Genomic DNA, 16,978 nt, shown 5'->3' with positions numbered 1-16,978 from the left:
ATCATTTTGAAGTCAATGCCGAGCGGCAAATTAGTTTAATTTTGTTTGTAATTTAAATTTGTGTATATTTCACAAAATTATCTTATTATTTTTGTATTGTTTAGACTCGGCAGCGACTTCAAACTGATCAGTTGATAGTAGTTAAAATAATATAGTTTTAGGTAAGTATTAAGCTAAATTGAGTGTAAGTAGTAGAATATAAAATACGTGTAATAGATAGATTAAATAAGTTTTTGGTTTATTTTTGTTTAGTTGTTACAAGGATTATTATGTACATATTTTATTTTCTCTTTTTAGTGTTGGATATGTACTCAATAAATAACGCAGTTATTTTATTAAGTATTACAATAGATTGCCCAAGTAAAAGTACAGTCCGTATGAGGAAAAATAGGAAAAAAAAAACAATGATTGAAAATAAGGAACGTTTCAGGCCCTGGGGTCCGCTACCTAGTCTAGGTCTGAATCCGACAAATTTTTCGATCAAACTAGAACAAAAAAGCTGCTGCCCTGTTGGAAATCGAACCCACGACCACCGCGTGTGAGCTTAACGTTCTATCCATTAATCTAACCATAGAATCAGTTGCCTACAACGTTTCTACAACTTTTCATATGATATGATTAGTGCTTAAAAGGCAAACTGAATAGATTTTATACTGAACTACTTCCGATTTTTCGTCACATCGGTTCAGCACCACTCGTAAACGCACTCTTTGAATAAAAAAATAATTTTGTAGTATTTTGTAGATTGTAGATTAAGATGTAGATTTTGTTAAGTGGTATTTTCATTAGGTAAAAACTAAGGTCTTTTATAAATCGGCTTCACCAACAAGGCTATAGATGTGTTGGATTTACTATATTCTTCATAAATAAAAATTAATAACACTATTTACTCAATACACTTAGTTCATTAAGTCATATGTTGAGATCTTCAGAGTTGTTATGACGTTATATAGTGCAATTGTGGTCATCTATGTAAATATTTAAATTAAATCACAAATTGAAAATACATTGATATGCAATATTTTTAATGAACTGATCTACTACTAACTGATATGTCCTATATTCGATACAAATATTAATGCTTACAAGAACTTAATGCTCCAAAAAGAGAAAACAACATCCAATATGTCGTTGAAAAGAACATCCATCCTTGAATATCGTGTAGTGCCTCTTCCCGTCTCTCCAACTGAAACCACAGGAGTCCTGCCAGTATCCCTAAACCTATTGTTTGGACCTAAATATAATAATACCATTAAACAACCTCGAAAACAGTATTTAAGTAATATTTATGTACCCAATTCAATTTTGAAAGCATTCGAGGCCTGGCTTCTTGGAAATTTCGTTGGGACAGCACTTTGAACTGCGTCCAAAAGCAGGTGGGCCAGGAAAAATAACAATCGCCATCACTGGTGTCGGAACTGACAGAAGAGGACGCGTGCGAATGGGTGTCGAGCCACAGTCTTCTCACATCAGGCTCCATCTGATTTAAAGCGTCTTCTGTAAAAAAAATATTAGATTGGTGAAATAGAAATCCACGATTTTTTAATTTTCATATTATTTTTTGATGTATCCTTATTCATTAACGTACTGCTCTTTTAACTTTGAGATAACTTTTACTGAATTATCAACATTTTTAAAAGCTGAACTTTCACTAATATATTTTCTATATATATATATATATATATATATATATATATATATATATATATAAACTCAGAGCTTAGAAAAAAATGGACAAATTAGTTCACAATTATCTAATATATAATATTTCTACACAATAAAAGTCACAAACAGAAAAGAGAAAAAGTCTAGCACGTAGATCTTTGTGGTTTGTTGGTGATAAACATTTAATGTTTTCAAAATTAATTTTTATTTTTGAGTACATACATACAGGTACACGAAATGTTTTGAGTATATATAAGTAAGCCAATAATGGTTACAACATATTTGATACGATATTTAATTTTAAAATACTTTCTATTACATATAACCCTACACATATCTCAGGCTTTTGATCATAGAATTGTTTTCTTTTGAAAGTCAAGCTGTTTTGAAGTTACTCAAAGCATTGCATGCAGTCTATTGGAATTTGAACAGAAGCACTTCAGTTCAGTGTGTATAGTTAACAGAACTGAAGTTGTTTAAAGTATATTCAGCTGTAAAACAATGGAGTTTCAAGAACATTGAGGAATATCGAAGCATCCTCAACTAGTATTTCGCCAGAGATATTACAGTTTAGAGTATAAAACTATAGGCGAATTGATGGAACCACAGAAAATTGGGTATAAATGTTATAGTTCAGGATGTTAATATCCTGAACAAGTGACGGAAAATTGAGAAAATTTTTGTTACAAATCAAAGCTGTTCAAAATCAACATAACTAAAAAGATAATTTCTATAGCCTTCCCAATAGATTTGAAAGTAAAGTTTCTAAGAAGCAAAAATTGGCAAGGGACAAATGTAACAAATCAAAGGTGTATCCGGACTGAACTACAATCATGTATAATCCTTTGGTTCTTAAGAAAGGAGGAGGACAAGTCCAATTAAAACTCGACAATAAACTGTTATTATACCAGGAAATGTTGAAGCCGGTGTGAAATTATGGGGTTGCACAAAGAAATTCAATATATTATGCTCCGAACTTGCAACAAAGGCATTTGGATCTTTTTAGGCATTGTTAAGGCGCTATGCTATATTAGAAATAAGGACATCCACAAGGATCTAAGGGTACTAACGTAAACGTACAAGTTACTATGTGAATCTTACAAAACTATGTGAAGTGCACAAGTCCCACACAATCATCAAATGTTAATCAAGTCTAAGTCTGAAATCTTAGACCTATAACTAGTTATAAAAAGTGTGCCAAGTGCGTTTCAAAAAAAACTAATTAACAAACTTAATAAATTAACTGACTGAAACCTGACACTGAAAAATTATAACTTACGTTCTAAACTGGGATACTGCCCGTGATGGATTTTATGATCAAATTTCTCTGTGATATACGGTACGTCATGGCACCTTAGCTCGATGGGATAGTCTTTGCTCTTCCGCATTTCCTCCGCCGCCTTGATCACTTTTTGTCTGATATCCAAATCGCCTTTTATTTGCTCCACTAAAAAAAAACAAGTCTGATGAAGTAAAGCTCGAGAATTATTACACAGGTCCGCAACAAAAAACCGTTATTCAATATTTTCAACAAATTTCAATGAATTTTGGTATGCTGAAAACGAAAATAATATAAAAAAATTCAGGGAACGGTTTCTAAGCTTCCATTCCTATAAGCTATTCCGTATTCCTTATAAGAAATCTAAGAGAACTTGGAATTAGTTCTTCGTAAACTAAAATATGAAGACCGAAACAGAAGTATACTTTTATGCCTATGGAGCCGAGACAAACACTAGACCAGAAATAAGTGGCCATCGACGGAGCTTAAAAATGAAGAAAGAAACATCACTCCAAGAAACATTGGTACCTCCACATAACGTTCTTTTATCACCGCTGCACATGTTAGAATTGATGAAGCAATTTATAAAATCAGTCCCCAAGAAAGGAGATTGCTTCAAAGATATAGTTTCAGAGTTTCCAGGTCTCTCAGAAGTAAAGGTGAAGGAGGATGTGTTTGTCCACCGAACTATGTCCTTAGGGACAAGAGGGATCCTCAAAAAGAAGGGTGCGTTGGTTTTAAGGAGGTCATCGAGACATTTCTAGGCAATTATAAAGACCCTAACTATACACCATTTCAATTTTCCATCCATTTTAACCTTTAGGTTGCTTGATGACTTTAAAAGGACATTCTCTTTTTCATTTTCACCGTATTACAGAGAGAAAAAAACCTAATACCGACAAACCAGTTCCGGTTAATTAACAAGCATTCAACAAATGACCAGGTTCATAGAATACCAATTGTAATTGGAATAGTAGCCTATGAAGGTAAAAGGGATGTTTAGGGTTAAACAAGAACACAATAAAAGAAGCGAAAGCAGGTATACAACACGGAAGTATATAATTGTTTATGCAAATGGAAAATATCACGATGGCTACGTTTACAGATGACACTGCTATTCTTCCTATCTGAGGCAATGGGGAAGAAACCACACAAAAATTTACGACAGACAAGTGACAATATAAATAATTGGATTCAAACCTAGAAAATAAAAATTAATGAAACTAAATCAGACTGCAAAAGCACCAATAACAATAAATAATAATACCATTTCCTACACAAACAACTCCAAGTATCTCGGAATGAATTTTGGTGCAAGACATCCCTGAAAAGAACATGTAAAGAAAAAGAAAAGGAAATAACTAGAGTAAAAATACAGGCACAATTACAATTACAGTACGTAATAAATTGTTATACTAGATACTACAGGACTGATTACTTACACCGATATCTTTAAATACTGACTGCAAATTGCAAAGAAATATGAGGACAGGATCCATTCTCATGGCAATATCAATAATATCGTCAATAACTCTTGGATAACACGAGAACAGGACAGAGACTCAAAAGAATGAAACCATTTGATCTTGGGCAGTATAGTTAAGTGAGATGCATTTAATAGAAAACCAGTAGTGTTAATACATAAAAATTATTAGACCAGAGACTAAGATAGAGCCGATGGATCTTCCTGTACATATACCTAGATTTAAGTTATTATAGACGAATTGTAGGGTAGTCAGCAACGACTAGTAAGAATATAAGCAATAAATTTTAAAAGTCACACCTCGATTATTTTGCGAAAAACTGGAAGATGTCAGTGAAGAATAATGTTACGATTTTGACCAGGGCATTAAAGAGATGGAAGAAAGGTACCTACGGTAGAAAAACTACTGCTGGACAAATACGAGACCTTCTTTCCACAACAAATTTATCGTTAATGGTTTCTAAATTAAATAATATTTTTCCCCCGTATTGTCTTTTGTTTTTATTTTTGTATAACATAGTTAACGAAATTATCAAGAAACCTGTGGATCTATGACAAAAGGCAAGTCATTTTCGAATTGAACACACCCAAAGGCATATAGATTACATCACAAAACCTAAACAGCAATAGGCTAGACGACTATTTTTGAAAAATAATTTTATGACAATTCTAAGTATTTGCATTACCCCGAATACATATTATTTGTGAAGACGAAAGTTTAGAACATCGGTAATGTATTCACAGCAAAATTTGACTGGTTCAGTCGTACAAGTGTGAGTGAAGTCATTAACAGGTCAATTGAAAAGTCCCCGGTCTAACATAGTAAAACACATTTTTTTGGCAAAATTAGTTTTTTTTTTAATACAACATAATTCCTTCAAGGGTGATACACTGATTATAGCGATCCTCCAACTTTTCGATATCATTTTTGTAGTACGATTTGTCCTTTGCTTCAAAATAGGCCCCAGTTTCGTCGATCACCTCTTCATTCGACGAAAATTTCTTCCCAGCGAGCATTATTTTGAGATTTGGGAATAGGTAATAGTCGCTGGGGGCCAGACCTGGAGAATACGGTGGAAGTATTTGAATTGCCCCGAATAATTATTATACATTATTTTAATAATTTTGTGTTATAATTAGGTATTCTATGGAGAAGTTTAGTTTGAACATCGGTAATGTATTCACAGTAAAATTTGACTGGTTCAGTCGTACAATTGTGAGTGAAGTCATTAACAGGTCAATTGAAAAGTCCCCGGCCTACCATAGTAAAACACATTTTTCTTGGCAAAATTAGTTATTTTTTATACAAATATTATTATTATAGCGATCCTCCAACTATTCGATACAATTTTTGTAGTACGGTTTGTCGAGCGAGCATTACTTTGAGATCTGAGAACAGGTAATAGTCGCTGGGGGGCAGATCTAGAGAATACGGTGGACGAGGAAACAATTCGATGCCCAATTCAAGGATTTTTGCCATCGTTTTCACTGACTTGTGACACGGTACATTGTCTTGGTGAAGCAGCACTTTCTTTTTCTTTAAATGCGGTCGTTTTTCGGCGATTTCGTTCTTCAAACGGTCCAATAACGCTATATAATAGTGTAATAGTCGCTGTTGATGGTCCTTCCTTTTTCAAAGTAGTCAGCCGACTGTTGCGTTTTCCCACGCTTTGGAGCGGGTTCATCGTGTGCAGTCCGCTCGGATGGCTATCGATTGGACTTCGGAGTGAAATGATGGAGCCATATTTCATCCATTGTCACAAATCAGCGCAAAAACTTGGGTTTATTACGCTTGATCACCTTCAAACACTGCTCCGAATCATCCACTCGTCGTTGTTTTTAGTTAAAAGTGAGCTCGCGCGGCACCCACTCTGCACAGAGCTTTCTCATACCCGAATATTCCTGAACGATGTGATGTACACGTTCAGTAGATATCTTTAGAGTGTCTGCTATGTCATTCGATTTCAATTTACGGTCATTCAAAATCATTTTGTGTGTCCACTTTGTTTTTACCGTCTTCGGTGCTCATTTCACCACGTCTAAACTTAGCATACCAATCCTTGATTTTCCTTGGGCCGGGTCAGATTGGGGACTTTTCAATTGACCTGATATCTAGTTAAAGAATACATAGAAAAACTTGATACGTTAATGCATATTTAAACACATATTTTGTAATAAAAACAAATAAAACCGAAGCGTGCTAAAAAACTAGTACATTGATTTGCGGAAATGATGGTTAGGAAACGGTAAGTGACATCAATGTTTGGTAGCGCTTCTGGTAGGTGTTTGACATAAAATGACCAATTTTGAAATTTTGTATTTTTATTTCTGGTAAAATGTTAGTAATATGTATATTTAATAATCTGGCTGTATATTATTATAATAAATTAGTATTTTTGTGATTATTTATTATAGCCATCTAACCTATTGCTCTTCCGTCGCTATCTGATGTTCTGATTAATATTTAACACGGTCGCCGGCCGATAAATACACGTGATCTATGAGTACGTCTACCCTATCTTTTTCCTTATCAAAACCGAGATCTAAGATGGGTACGTACGCACAATAGCAACGGCGACGTGCCCTGTTTATTATTATATTAACGATAAGTGAGTACTCACGTATGAAATCTGCGGGATTATAATGGGGCATGATATTGAGACCGACGCTGCTGAAGAAATCGACCACTTTACAGGTATCGCCGAAATAGGCGGTGCGACCGTTGCACAACAACAGCAGCTTGTCGCACAGGTGGAAAATTTGCGAGGACGGCTGATGGAGCGTGATGACCACCGTTTTCCCTTCAGATACTGCGTAGCGTTTCAGCGTCGCCATCAAACTGTGGGCTGCGTGGGAATCCAAACCTGATGTCGGTTCCTGCAATAAAAAACATTACATATATTACATACATTATAACATATTTATGTGACAGGAATATAAAATTATTATTCATATGTAAAATCATCCATCTCGATGGTAAGTTAAATTGCTGACACTCAAAATCAAACAAATGTAATTATTAGTCGGAAGATACTTCCAACTTGATCTATGATCAAAAACATTGATTAATGAGTCAATTATAAAGCCCCGTTGATCCTATGGTGTTAAAATATGGGATTGCACTAAAATATCAAATCAACTAGTAATATAACGCTGCTAAAACAAGGCTCTTCGATTAGTTACGAGAGCTTTTCGGTACGTAACTAACGAATAACTATCTGATAACCTCGAAATAAAATAATTCTACGAAGTTGTCCAAGATTTCGCTTTAAAATATGAAATAAGGTTACTAAATTGCAGGAATGTGGATGCAATACAGCTACTGGACAACACGTAGGAAACCAGAAGATTGAAATGAACCAAACCACACGAACTTGTATAGTGTATTTTTAATTTTAGCTTCAGTAGTCCAATTTAATTTTAATTTGGAAAATCCTCTTCAATCATAAGAACATATAAACATGGTTTTGACAATCCAAATGTGGCGATATGAACATTCAGAACAAAGAACGTCATAGTAGACTGAAACTATTTGAAGTGAGTGTGAGAAGTGTTGCAATTTGTGAACGTGACGGGAAAGATCCAAAAGATGGGAAGATGAGTGCCACATAAATTGAATCACAGACAACTAGAAGATAGAAAAATATTCAATTAAATTCTTTCGAGAGGTATGAGAAACTGTTTTTTTGAATGGCATCTATAAGTTGCCTACGAAATGTATAACATCAAATAGCCAATATGTTAAAAAATTCATATTAGCTATCCTTTTTAAATAATGCGTTTTCTTTAGCACGAAAAACTGGATAGGAATAACAGAAACTATAATATGTAATAATTCAACAGTTGTCTCAATGTTTATTGCTATCTATCGTTTTTTTTTTATTTTGAATAACGATATTTGAACTAATGTCTAAGTATATATTAAATAGCTTTAATTGAAAAAGAGATGAAAATAAATATATATATATATATATATATATATATATATATATATAAATTAAATCTAGTTATTTCTTTATTAATTAATTATAAATAAATAATAATAATAAAGAATAAAATTCAGCAATGATTAAGTTGATAAAAAAGTTGTAATCTATTATTTAAAAAAAATTTAATATCTTAATCTGGAGAAAACAAAAATAGAAATGAAATAATAAACTTAAAAATCAAAATTCAGTAAATATTGGTTAAGTTGGTAAAAAAGACAGAAATGCAACGGTAAAACAATATCTTACGTCTAATAACATCAATGAGGGGTTCGTCAAAAGTTCACAGGCAATGTTAGCTCGTTTCTTCTCACCACCGCTCAGCCCCCTTTTCAAATAGTCTCCGATGATCGTGTCCTGGCAGTTGTTCAGCTCCAACACTTCTATGATATGGTTGACGTATTGCATTTTCTGTACGTGGGACATGCCGTCTGGTAATCTCAGTCTTGCTTGATATTCTAGGGTTTGTCTGAAAGAAACACGAATCCTAAAATTGCTTATTAATGTCAAAGGTGTCAAAGATATTAAAGGCTTTATATAACATTATTCATTTTGAAGGCAGTTCTATGCTACTTCTCTCATATGTGCCCTTGACCCTATTAAAAAAAGTGGGACAGAGGATTTTCATAAGCTTTTTGAGCTAATTTTTCACTAAAATAATTCATTATGGACAGGAACATGCTATAATTACTTGGTAGCAAGTCCGGATAATAAGGATGATATCTCTCAGATAACATAAAATTATCGCGGCAAAAATGACAGCAGAACTCAACAATCACTTGTGTAATTTGATAAAAATAACAGCGGATGCTATAAAAAGTTAAAATTCATAGAAAAGATGCGAATGCGAAGCCCCTTTTAAAGGAAGCGAAAGAACTGGTGCAAAGATCATAAAACTCGGAAATTTGGTGATTGGAAGAATGTGATATGGCCCAATGAATCATCGTTTATATTATTTCTTGTATCAGTCAAGCATGTTGAAGGTTCCGATTATAATTTGCGCGGAAATATAACATTATTCAGCTGGTTCCCTCATTCACATATATCGCTGGCTGGATTACTGCGAATTAATGTCTCGAGATAAGTTCTTACTTTGACTAACGAATTGTTGTCAAACACTACCCTTTTCCAGAATGACAATGCACCCATTGACGCAGACAAAAGTATTGTCCAGTGCCTCACAAAACCACAATTTATCGTTTACATGCGAATTTTCGACAGTACGTTCTGAAAGACAACGGACGTCTCGTAACGCTAAAAATGTGGCTCTGGTGCGCTATAGTGTTGTAGGGTCTTCAGAAACATCAATTCGGAGACGTGGTTCCCAGTTACACATTTCTGCGCGCAGTTTCAGGCGAATTTTTGAAAACTGATTAGAAAGTTTTCCCTTACAAAATTCAATTAGTCCAAAAATGTCTACCGAGACATCCTGACCAACGAGTTGAGTACAGAAATGCAATCCTAAGGCTGTCTGGTAAAATTGAAGATTTTTCGTGTAAATTGATAATGAGCGATGAAGCCCATTTGCTTCTCAATGGCCATGTTAATAAACAGTCGGTTTTAGGGAACACAGAATCCTCAATTAATTCATGGAACATCATTGTATCCACTAAAAACAACTGTATGGTGTGGCATTGATTCAAACGACCAAGGCGTTGTAGTTACTGTTACTAGTGAACGGTACCAAGACACGATTAGAAATTTTCTTGTGCTTGAAATGGTAGAGCAAGGACTAGAGGACATGTGGTTTCAGCAAGATGAACTATTTATTATGAGTTTTTTTTTAAATCAAAAGTTTATGTGGAATAAGCGCTAGATGCTGCAGGATGTCATAAAAATGCTTTAAAAAAGTCGAAAGTTGGACAGCGAATTGCGGTCACTATTTAGTCCATATAATGCTTCAATCATATCGAAAAAATTGATTGATATTGATAACTTACCAATGAATCAAAAGAGATTCGCTCGTCATTTGAATAACATGGTAGATAATTGAAAAATACTAACCTTAAAGTTAAATCTGGAAAAAATATATCCTGCTGAAGAACGTAACATATTTTTCTTTTCCACCGTTTGCTAAGAAGGTCTCTATTAAAATAAATTTGTCCGGAATCCAATTTGAGTCGTCCACTAAGGCAATTTAGGAGGGTTGTTTTACCTATAAAAGATAATATTGTTTTACATTCCATTTATATTTATATCATAGATGATTTTATTAAATGTTTTTTAGTATAACTAAGATGAAATATTGTAAAGCCAATCCGTATTAGTAGAGAATCTTACTACTACTATAATACTTACTATAATCTTACTTGAATTAGTAGATTTTTCTCTTGATTTATAGTGTTATTTTACTTAATTTTGGTATAGGTACACTACTGGATCTTAATGGTAAAATCATATGCTTTATTTGAGGAAGATTACTTTAATTACGATGACTATTTAAGTATGTATGCATGTCCATGGAGTTTAAAGTCCAATAAAAGAATATAAGATTACAGGAAGTATTAGGTGCTGCTATATTTTCTGGTCGTATTTTCATTTAAAAAAGACAATTATTAATTAAAAATTAGTTCAATATATTTTAACCAAAATATTTTCCACCATTATGTACAAATTCTTCCCATTTTTCTGGCTACATGACGAAACTGTATCCAAAGAACGATTTGCCGAAGAACACATGATACCTGGAGAGTACGCTGATTGACGGTAGAACCTCTCATTTCCAATCAAGCTGCAGCAATGTAACCTCCCCGATCCTTGCAACGTACGACCGAGTTTTGTCATTCAGAAAGATGATTTTGTATCAGTTTTTCATTATTTCTGGTCGTTTATGCAAAAGAGTTGAAACCAAATCAGGACCTTTTCGGGGAAGGAGGGTAAATCAAGGGAAACACACAAATTTCAAAAGCACCTACAAAGTTTTCACATATTTTTATCTGAAATAATCAGGTCTTTGGGTACAATGTTATTGCTGAGCTGATATGACGGATGTCGTTTAATACAAGAGCCATTCAGTTTGCTTTATAAGCACTAACTATTGCATATAAGATCTCGTAGAAATATTACAGACAACTGCTTCTATGGTGTAATGGTTAAAGCGTTTAGCACTTAAAAGGAGGTCGCGGGTTACAATTTTTTAAATTTTTTTGCAATCCAAAAATAATATAATTTTGTGATATATACAAAAAAATAAATTACCAACAGATAAAATCTAAATTAATATAACTGTTTCGGTCCGGCATCGACTTCAAAGTACTCAGTTGGTAGTAGTTAAAATAATACTAGCGGTAGTAGTACTAGTTAGTATAAATTGTGTGAATATAGTAGAATATAAAATACGTGTAGTAGACAGGTTAAATAAGGTTTTTCAATGTTTTTATTTAGTTATTACAACGACTATTATGTACATATTTTGTTTTAAAATGTTTTTTTTTTGTTAAAAATCTAAGTTTAGTTATTTTTTAATTTTTAGTAAGTTTCTAATTTATTTTTTGTCGGTTCAATTTTTTAGTTAAAAATATTTTATTTGTATGCTGTTTCCATCTGACCTTGCCATCCAAGGTCATGCCAAGATATTTTCCTGTGGTGGCATATGGTATTTTCATGCCGTTAATGAAGACACGTTGTAGCATGATCCTTATATTTCCGAAAGGATTCTGACCATTGACGCTTGTTTTATTTCTCTATTTTTTTTTGTCAATCACTGTACTCACTCACAAAAATGATTATTTTAATCGTTGATGTTGATGTAATCCCTTCAATTAGAATTACTTATATATTGCAAATATTTTAAGGCATATACAATTACAAGAAATTCGATTAAAACCGTAACTCATTTTGCGTTCATTTATTTTTCTGACTTTTAATCTTCGACAAAACCGTCATTATTGGAGTCAAGAGATCCCAAAACTACCAAAAGTCATTGCATAACAATGCTTCGACAGATATAGAAATATTATAATTTTTATTCTCCTCAACTGAAAGGACTATATGAAATTTTTTCCCGGTAAATAACGTAAATGTTAAGAATCATGTCTCACAAAACTAGATCAAGTTCGAAATTAATAAAAATCCTATGACTCGTTGATATAGATATAAAATAAGGGCAAACATAGTCAATAGTATCTAGAGTAGTACCGCCACATTTAGCTCATCAGATAAGATAATAAATACATGGAACTAACTAAAAAAAATTTCAATAGTCAGAGGATTACGTTATTCGCGTAATACGTGATTTATTTTCAAGCGCTGAAACTAGATATACGGAACGGTTGCATACAGGAACACGTCAATTAACAGCAATGATAGATTGTTTAGAAATACCACGCGCATTTAGTAGTAATGTGTTTAGTTCCAGCTAGCCACGAAAACCGATTTACTTCTCTGAAATTGGCCAGACGAAGTGTGGCCTTGAAATTCATGATTGAATATATCAATAATGATTAATGAACCTTATTTTCCTGGTCGATTAAAATATATTAACAAATCCGTGTTAACAATTATGTTTAACTTTTTTTTAAAAAGCCGAAAATCGACTACATGGTGAACACGAATCAATGGACCAAATCCATTGATACGAACAGATATAAAATTTTTTTTTAATATTGCTTCATTAGCTCCCAACTTTGTCTTAAACCGTCTGCCTGCAAAACAAATTTCAATCAATAAAAGAATTTTTTTTTGAAAATAACAAGTTATTTCTTAAAAACCACACATCTATTCAGAAATAATATACGTTTGTCGACAGTACTTATTGAGTGGTATAGTATATCAGATTAAACAAAAATAACTGAGCTTTTCCCTGTCTACCGATGTATTTTGGCTCCAACAAGTATTGTTTTCCATGTAAAATTAATATTTAATCAAAATGCGAAGCTCTTTTGAAACTTAACGAAGTTATTTATTAAAACCACTGTCCTATTTAGAAATCATATAGGTTTGTCGACAGTATTCATTGATTGATGTGTTATATTATATCAAAATAAGCATACATATATATAAATAACTGGCTGCGAGGGTACCACTAGTTTTTACTACCGTTCCTAAAGCAATATACTCTTCCGACTTCACGTAATAACATATGAGTAATTTACAGTTTGATATAAGAATTACTGTTTTCTCCATAAATTTATATGTCGTCTATTAACATCTCCCAATAACGCTTTTGGTCACATTATAAGGATCATTACCTAATTAATCGGATCTGAATCACAGTTGAAACATATTAACAAAAACATTATTAAACATTTAATATAACACAATTAGTAATAAAGCAAATAATGAATAGTTCGGTATTATGTAATGTGTTTTTAAAATTCCATATATCTGCTGTAACATATTTTAATAAAGAACAAAAGCCACCACTCTGAATAAATTAAAAAATATATTTCCAATATAGGCATGTACGGACAATTATTTTACTCATGGTGAAACTATCCATAGTACAATTCATTTAATCATCGAATCTTAGGTGGATCCCCATGGATGTTCCATTCAACATTAGTTGCAATACATAAATGAATATTATTTATCTCGGGAATAGATGTAACCCCTTTCTATAACATTTGCTAATACTAAGACAGATACAATATACAAAGCTAAAGCACCAAAAATCTAATTTTTTTTAAATTCAGAGTTTGAAAATTCAAGAAGAATGAGTCCAAGAAGTCATTTCTTATGTGCAATATTTATATTTTGATTTACACTTAAACTAAAAATCAAATAAAGTCAATAAAGCTTGAAGACACTCAATTGAAAACATTAATTGACTACTTCGAATAATACTTAGGGTTGACGCAACCAGCAACTTTAAAACGTCTTAAAGTTTTTAACGTTTTCTCCTTTAAACGTTCTCCATTAGGATTATTGCATTATTAAAGAAAAACAATGGCCAGGAGGAGTAAAAAAAGTCAATGAGTTACAAGATTTATTGGTAAAAAATCCAGCTCAAACCAGCAGAAATTTTTATGGCGATGGACAAAGACGCGTGTATAAATTTGACAGCTATCGGATCATTGGTTTGTGAATTATAGCATTTTGAGCATTTGAAGCAACTTTTGTTATTGTGAAAAAAATGGATAAAAATGAATTTCGCGTGTTGATAAAATATTGCTTTTTGAAGGGAAAAAATACAGCTGAAGCAAAAACTTGGCTTGATGCCGAGTTTCCAGACACTACCCCAGGAAAATCAATCATCGATTGGTGTGCTAAGTTTAGATGTGGTGAAATAAGCACCGAAGACGGTGAATGCAGTGGACGCCCAAAAGAGTTTATTACCGACGAAAACATTAAAAAATCCACAAAATGATTTTGAATGACCGTAAATTCGAATTGAATGAAATAGAAAACACTCTAAATATATCAACGGAACGTGTACATCAAATCATTCACGAATATTTGGGTATGAGAAAGCTCTGTGCAAAGCTCTGACGAGATGATGATTGGGAGCAGTGTTTGAAAATGATCAAGAATAATAAACCCGAGCTTTTGCGTCGATATGTGACAATGGATAAAAGATGGTTCCATCATTTTACTCCGAAATCCAATAGACAGTCATCCTAGTAGACTTCACATGATGAACCCGCTCCAAATCTTGGGAAAACACAACAGTCGGCTGGCAAGGTTTTGGCGTCTGTATTTTAGCATGCGCATGGAATAATTTTCATTGACTACCTTGGAAAAGGAAGGACCTTCAACAACGACTATTACATAGCGTTGTTGAACCGTTTAAACGACGAAATCGCCGGAAAACGGCCGCATTTGAAGAATGAGAAAGTGCTGCTTCACCAAGTCAATGCACTGTGTCACAAGTCAGTGAAAAAGATGGCAAAAATCCATTAACTGGGCTTCGAATTGTTTCTTCACCCACCGTATTCCCGTATTCTCCAGATTTGGTCCCAGCGATTATTTCTTTTTCTCAGACCTCAAAAGAATGCTCGCTGGGAAGAAATTTTCGTCGAATGAATAGGTTATAGCCGAAACTGAGGCCTATTTTGAAACAAAGGACAAATCGTAGTACAAAAATGGTATCGAAAAGTTGGAGGGTCGCTATAATCAGTGTGTTATGTTGAATAAAAAAATGTGTTCTACTATGGTAGGCCGGAGATTTTTCAACTGACCTGTTATCATCTATAATTCAAGTCGCTTACTAAAAACGGATCACAATCAAATAATTTTCCATGTTTGGACCAACAGAAAAAATCATAATGAACAACAACACGATTTTCACGTCTTATTAATTTCTGATCACAGCAAAACATCAGACAGTAACTATATTAATTTTTTAAAATATATAAAATATTGAGAGATATTTTACTTATATTAGGTTACTTTTAGAGAAAAAATGTACTCACCACATCCACTAGGTCCCATAACAGCCAAAACTTGTCCTGGTCTGACCAGACCGTCGATGTCTTGCAAGATATTCCGTCCATTTACCGACACCGATATTCCCCGAAAGGCCAGGTGTACTGGGAAAGGTCGCTGATCCGTCAGGAGACATGGAAAATGGACAGCTGTAGAATCCACTCTGGAAAAAATAACAGACTTTAAGTTATCTCCCTGCTACTTTTAAAAATTCAAACTTTATGAAACTTTGTATGTATAACGCTACGATATAATTCACTTTCTTAAGCTCATCTTGAATAATGCATCAGTTTGGAATGTCTTGCATAATATATCAAGTTTATTAATCTTACGTACCGTGCAATATAACTACGAAAAGGCCCATCAACTTCCTTACTGTCACCGAGGTAGTTTCCTAATTACATTACCGAAGACACTCTGACGAATATTACGGCATTTATGGTGAACCAACAACTTTATATATACAGGAATTGAAGTCGGAATAAAAAAAATCTCTTTGGAAACAAAACTCGTAAAAACCATATGCGCTCAATTAGAATTTATGGATAATAAAAATTAAAAATAGAGCAATGCCGATGTTGTCATCAGACGATGGTGAAAGGTCATGCGGAATCTTCGGGCAAACAAAAAACTAACGATGCATAATGTTAATTTTTACGAGATAATAAAAATCCCTTATTGTTTGATCTTGGTCAAGGTTAGTATTGTTTAGATTTTATATATTTTTCAAAACAAATGTTATTACCAAGAATGTTTATTGAGATATTCTAAGGTTAATTATGGTCCTTAAGTTGTTATTGTCAAACATAATTAGTTCATTTAAATTACGTTTTTCTAATACCTCTCTATCGAATTATATTTTTTGTTGAGTTAAAGATGACTAAGTTTATTGAAACCTCATCACTAGATAATTTCTTTGCAAGAAACAGTACCAGTACAGTAAAGATCAAATGAAAACCACCAGAATTCGTGTAAAGTAAAAAGGGAAACAAAAAACTATTTTTTGAACTCAAATTTTATTCGAACTAGGAAATATGTGACTTTTTTAATGAAGAGTAACTCTTTCGATAACACGTCCTAATACTATGGCTCCTGAGAGCCAAACTATTTATACATTAAGTTCTTGCATGTATTGTACTCAATTATCAACAAAAGAAAACTATGGTTTAAAAGCTCAGAATCATTGAAATTTTTAAAAGT

The 16,978-nt window shown here is 33.1% G+C and overlaps 1 protein-coding gene across 5 annotated transcripts in view; it reads right to left on the bottom strand.

Moving 5' to 3' along the window:
* The window catches only part of E23 (ABC transporter G family member E23), a 457,701-nt gene that overhangs the window by 6,411 nt on the left and 434,312 nt on the right, over positions 1 to 16,978 (bottom strand). For 4 of the 5 annotated variants that reach the window (XM_076415209.1, XM_076415224.1, XM_076415235.1 and 1 more), the window contains 7 exons: positions 15,766 to 15,941; positions 10,418 to 10,568; positions 8,663 to 8,882; positions 7,049 to 7,304; positions 2,945 to 3,112; positions 1,295 to 1,497; positions 1,087 to 1,234 (listed from right to left, as the gene is read on the bottom strand). In XM_076415209.1, coding sequence (XP_076271324.1) covers positions 1,087 to 1,234; positions 1,295 to 1,497; positions 2,945 to 3,112; positions 7,049 to 7,304; positions 8,663 to 8,882; positions 10,418 to 10,568; positions 15,766 to 15,941 — 1,322 coding nt within the window. Of the gene's footprint in view, positions 1 to 1,086; positions 1,235 to 1,294; positions 1,498 to 2,944; positions 3,113 to 7,048; positions 7,305 to 8,662; positions 8,883 to 10,417; positions 10,569 to 15,765; positions 15,942 to 16,114; positions 16,213 to 16,978 lie in introns of those variants that run through there. The other variant, XM_076415243.1, reaches the window with a different exon arrangement.

The sequence above is a fragment of the Rhynchophorus ferrugineus genome, unplaced genomic scaffold (assembly GCF_030347505.1).
Source record: "Rhynchophorus ferrugineus isolate W39M unplaced genomic scaffold, kcgeb_rfMv2 rfM1, whole genome shotgun sequence".
NCBI classification, from domain to species: Eukaryota; Metazoa; Arthropoda; class Insecta; order Coleoptera; family Curculionidae; genus Rhynchophorus; species Rhynchophorus ferrugineus.
Note: the sequence above shows the minus strand (reverse complement) of the source record. Positions and strands in the feature narration are given on the sequence as shown.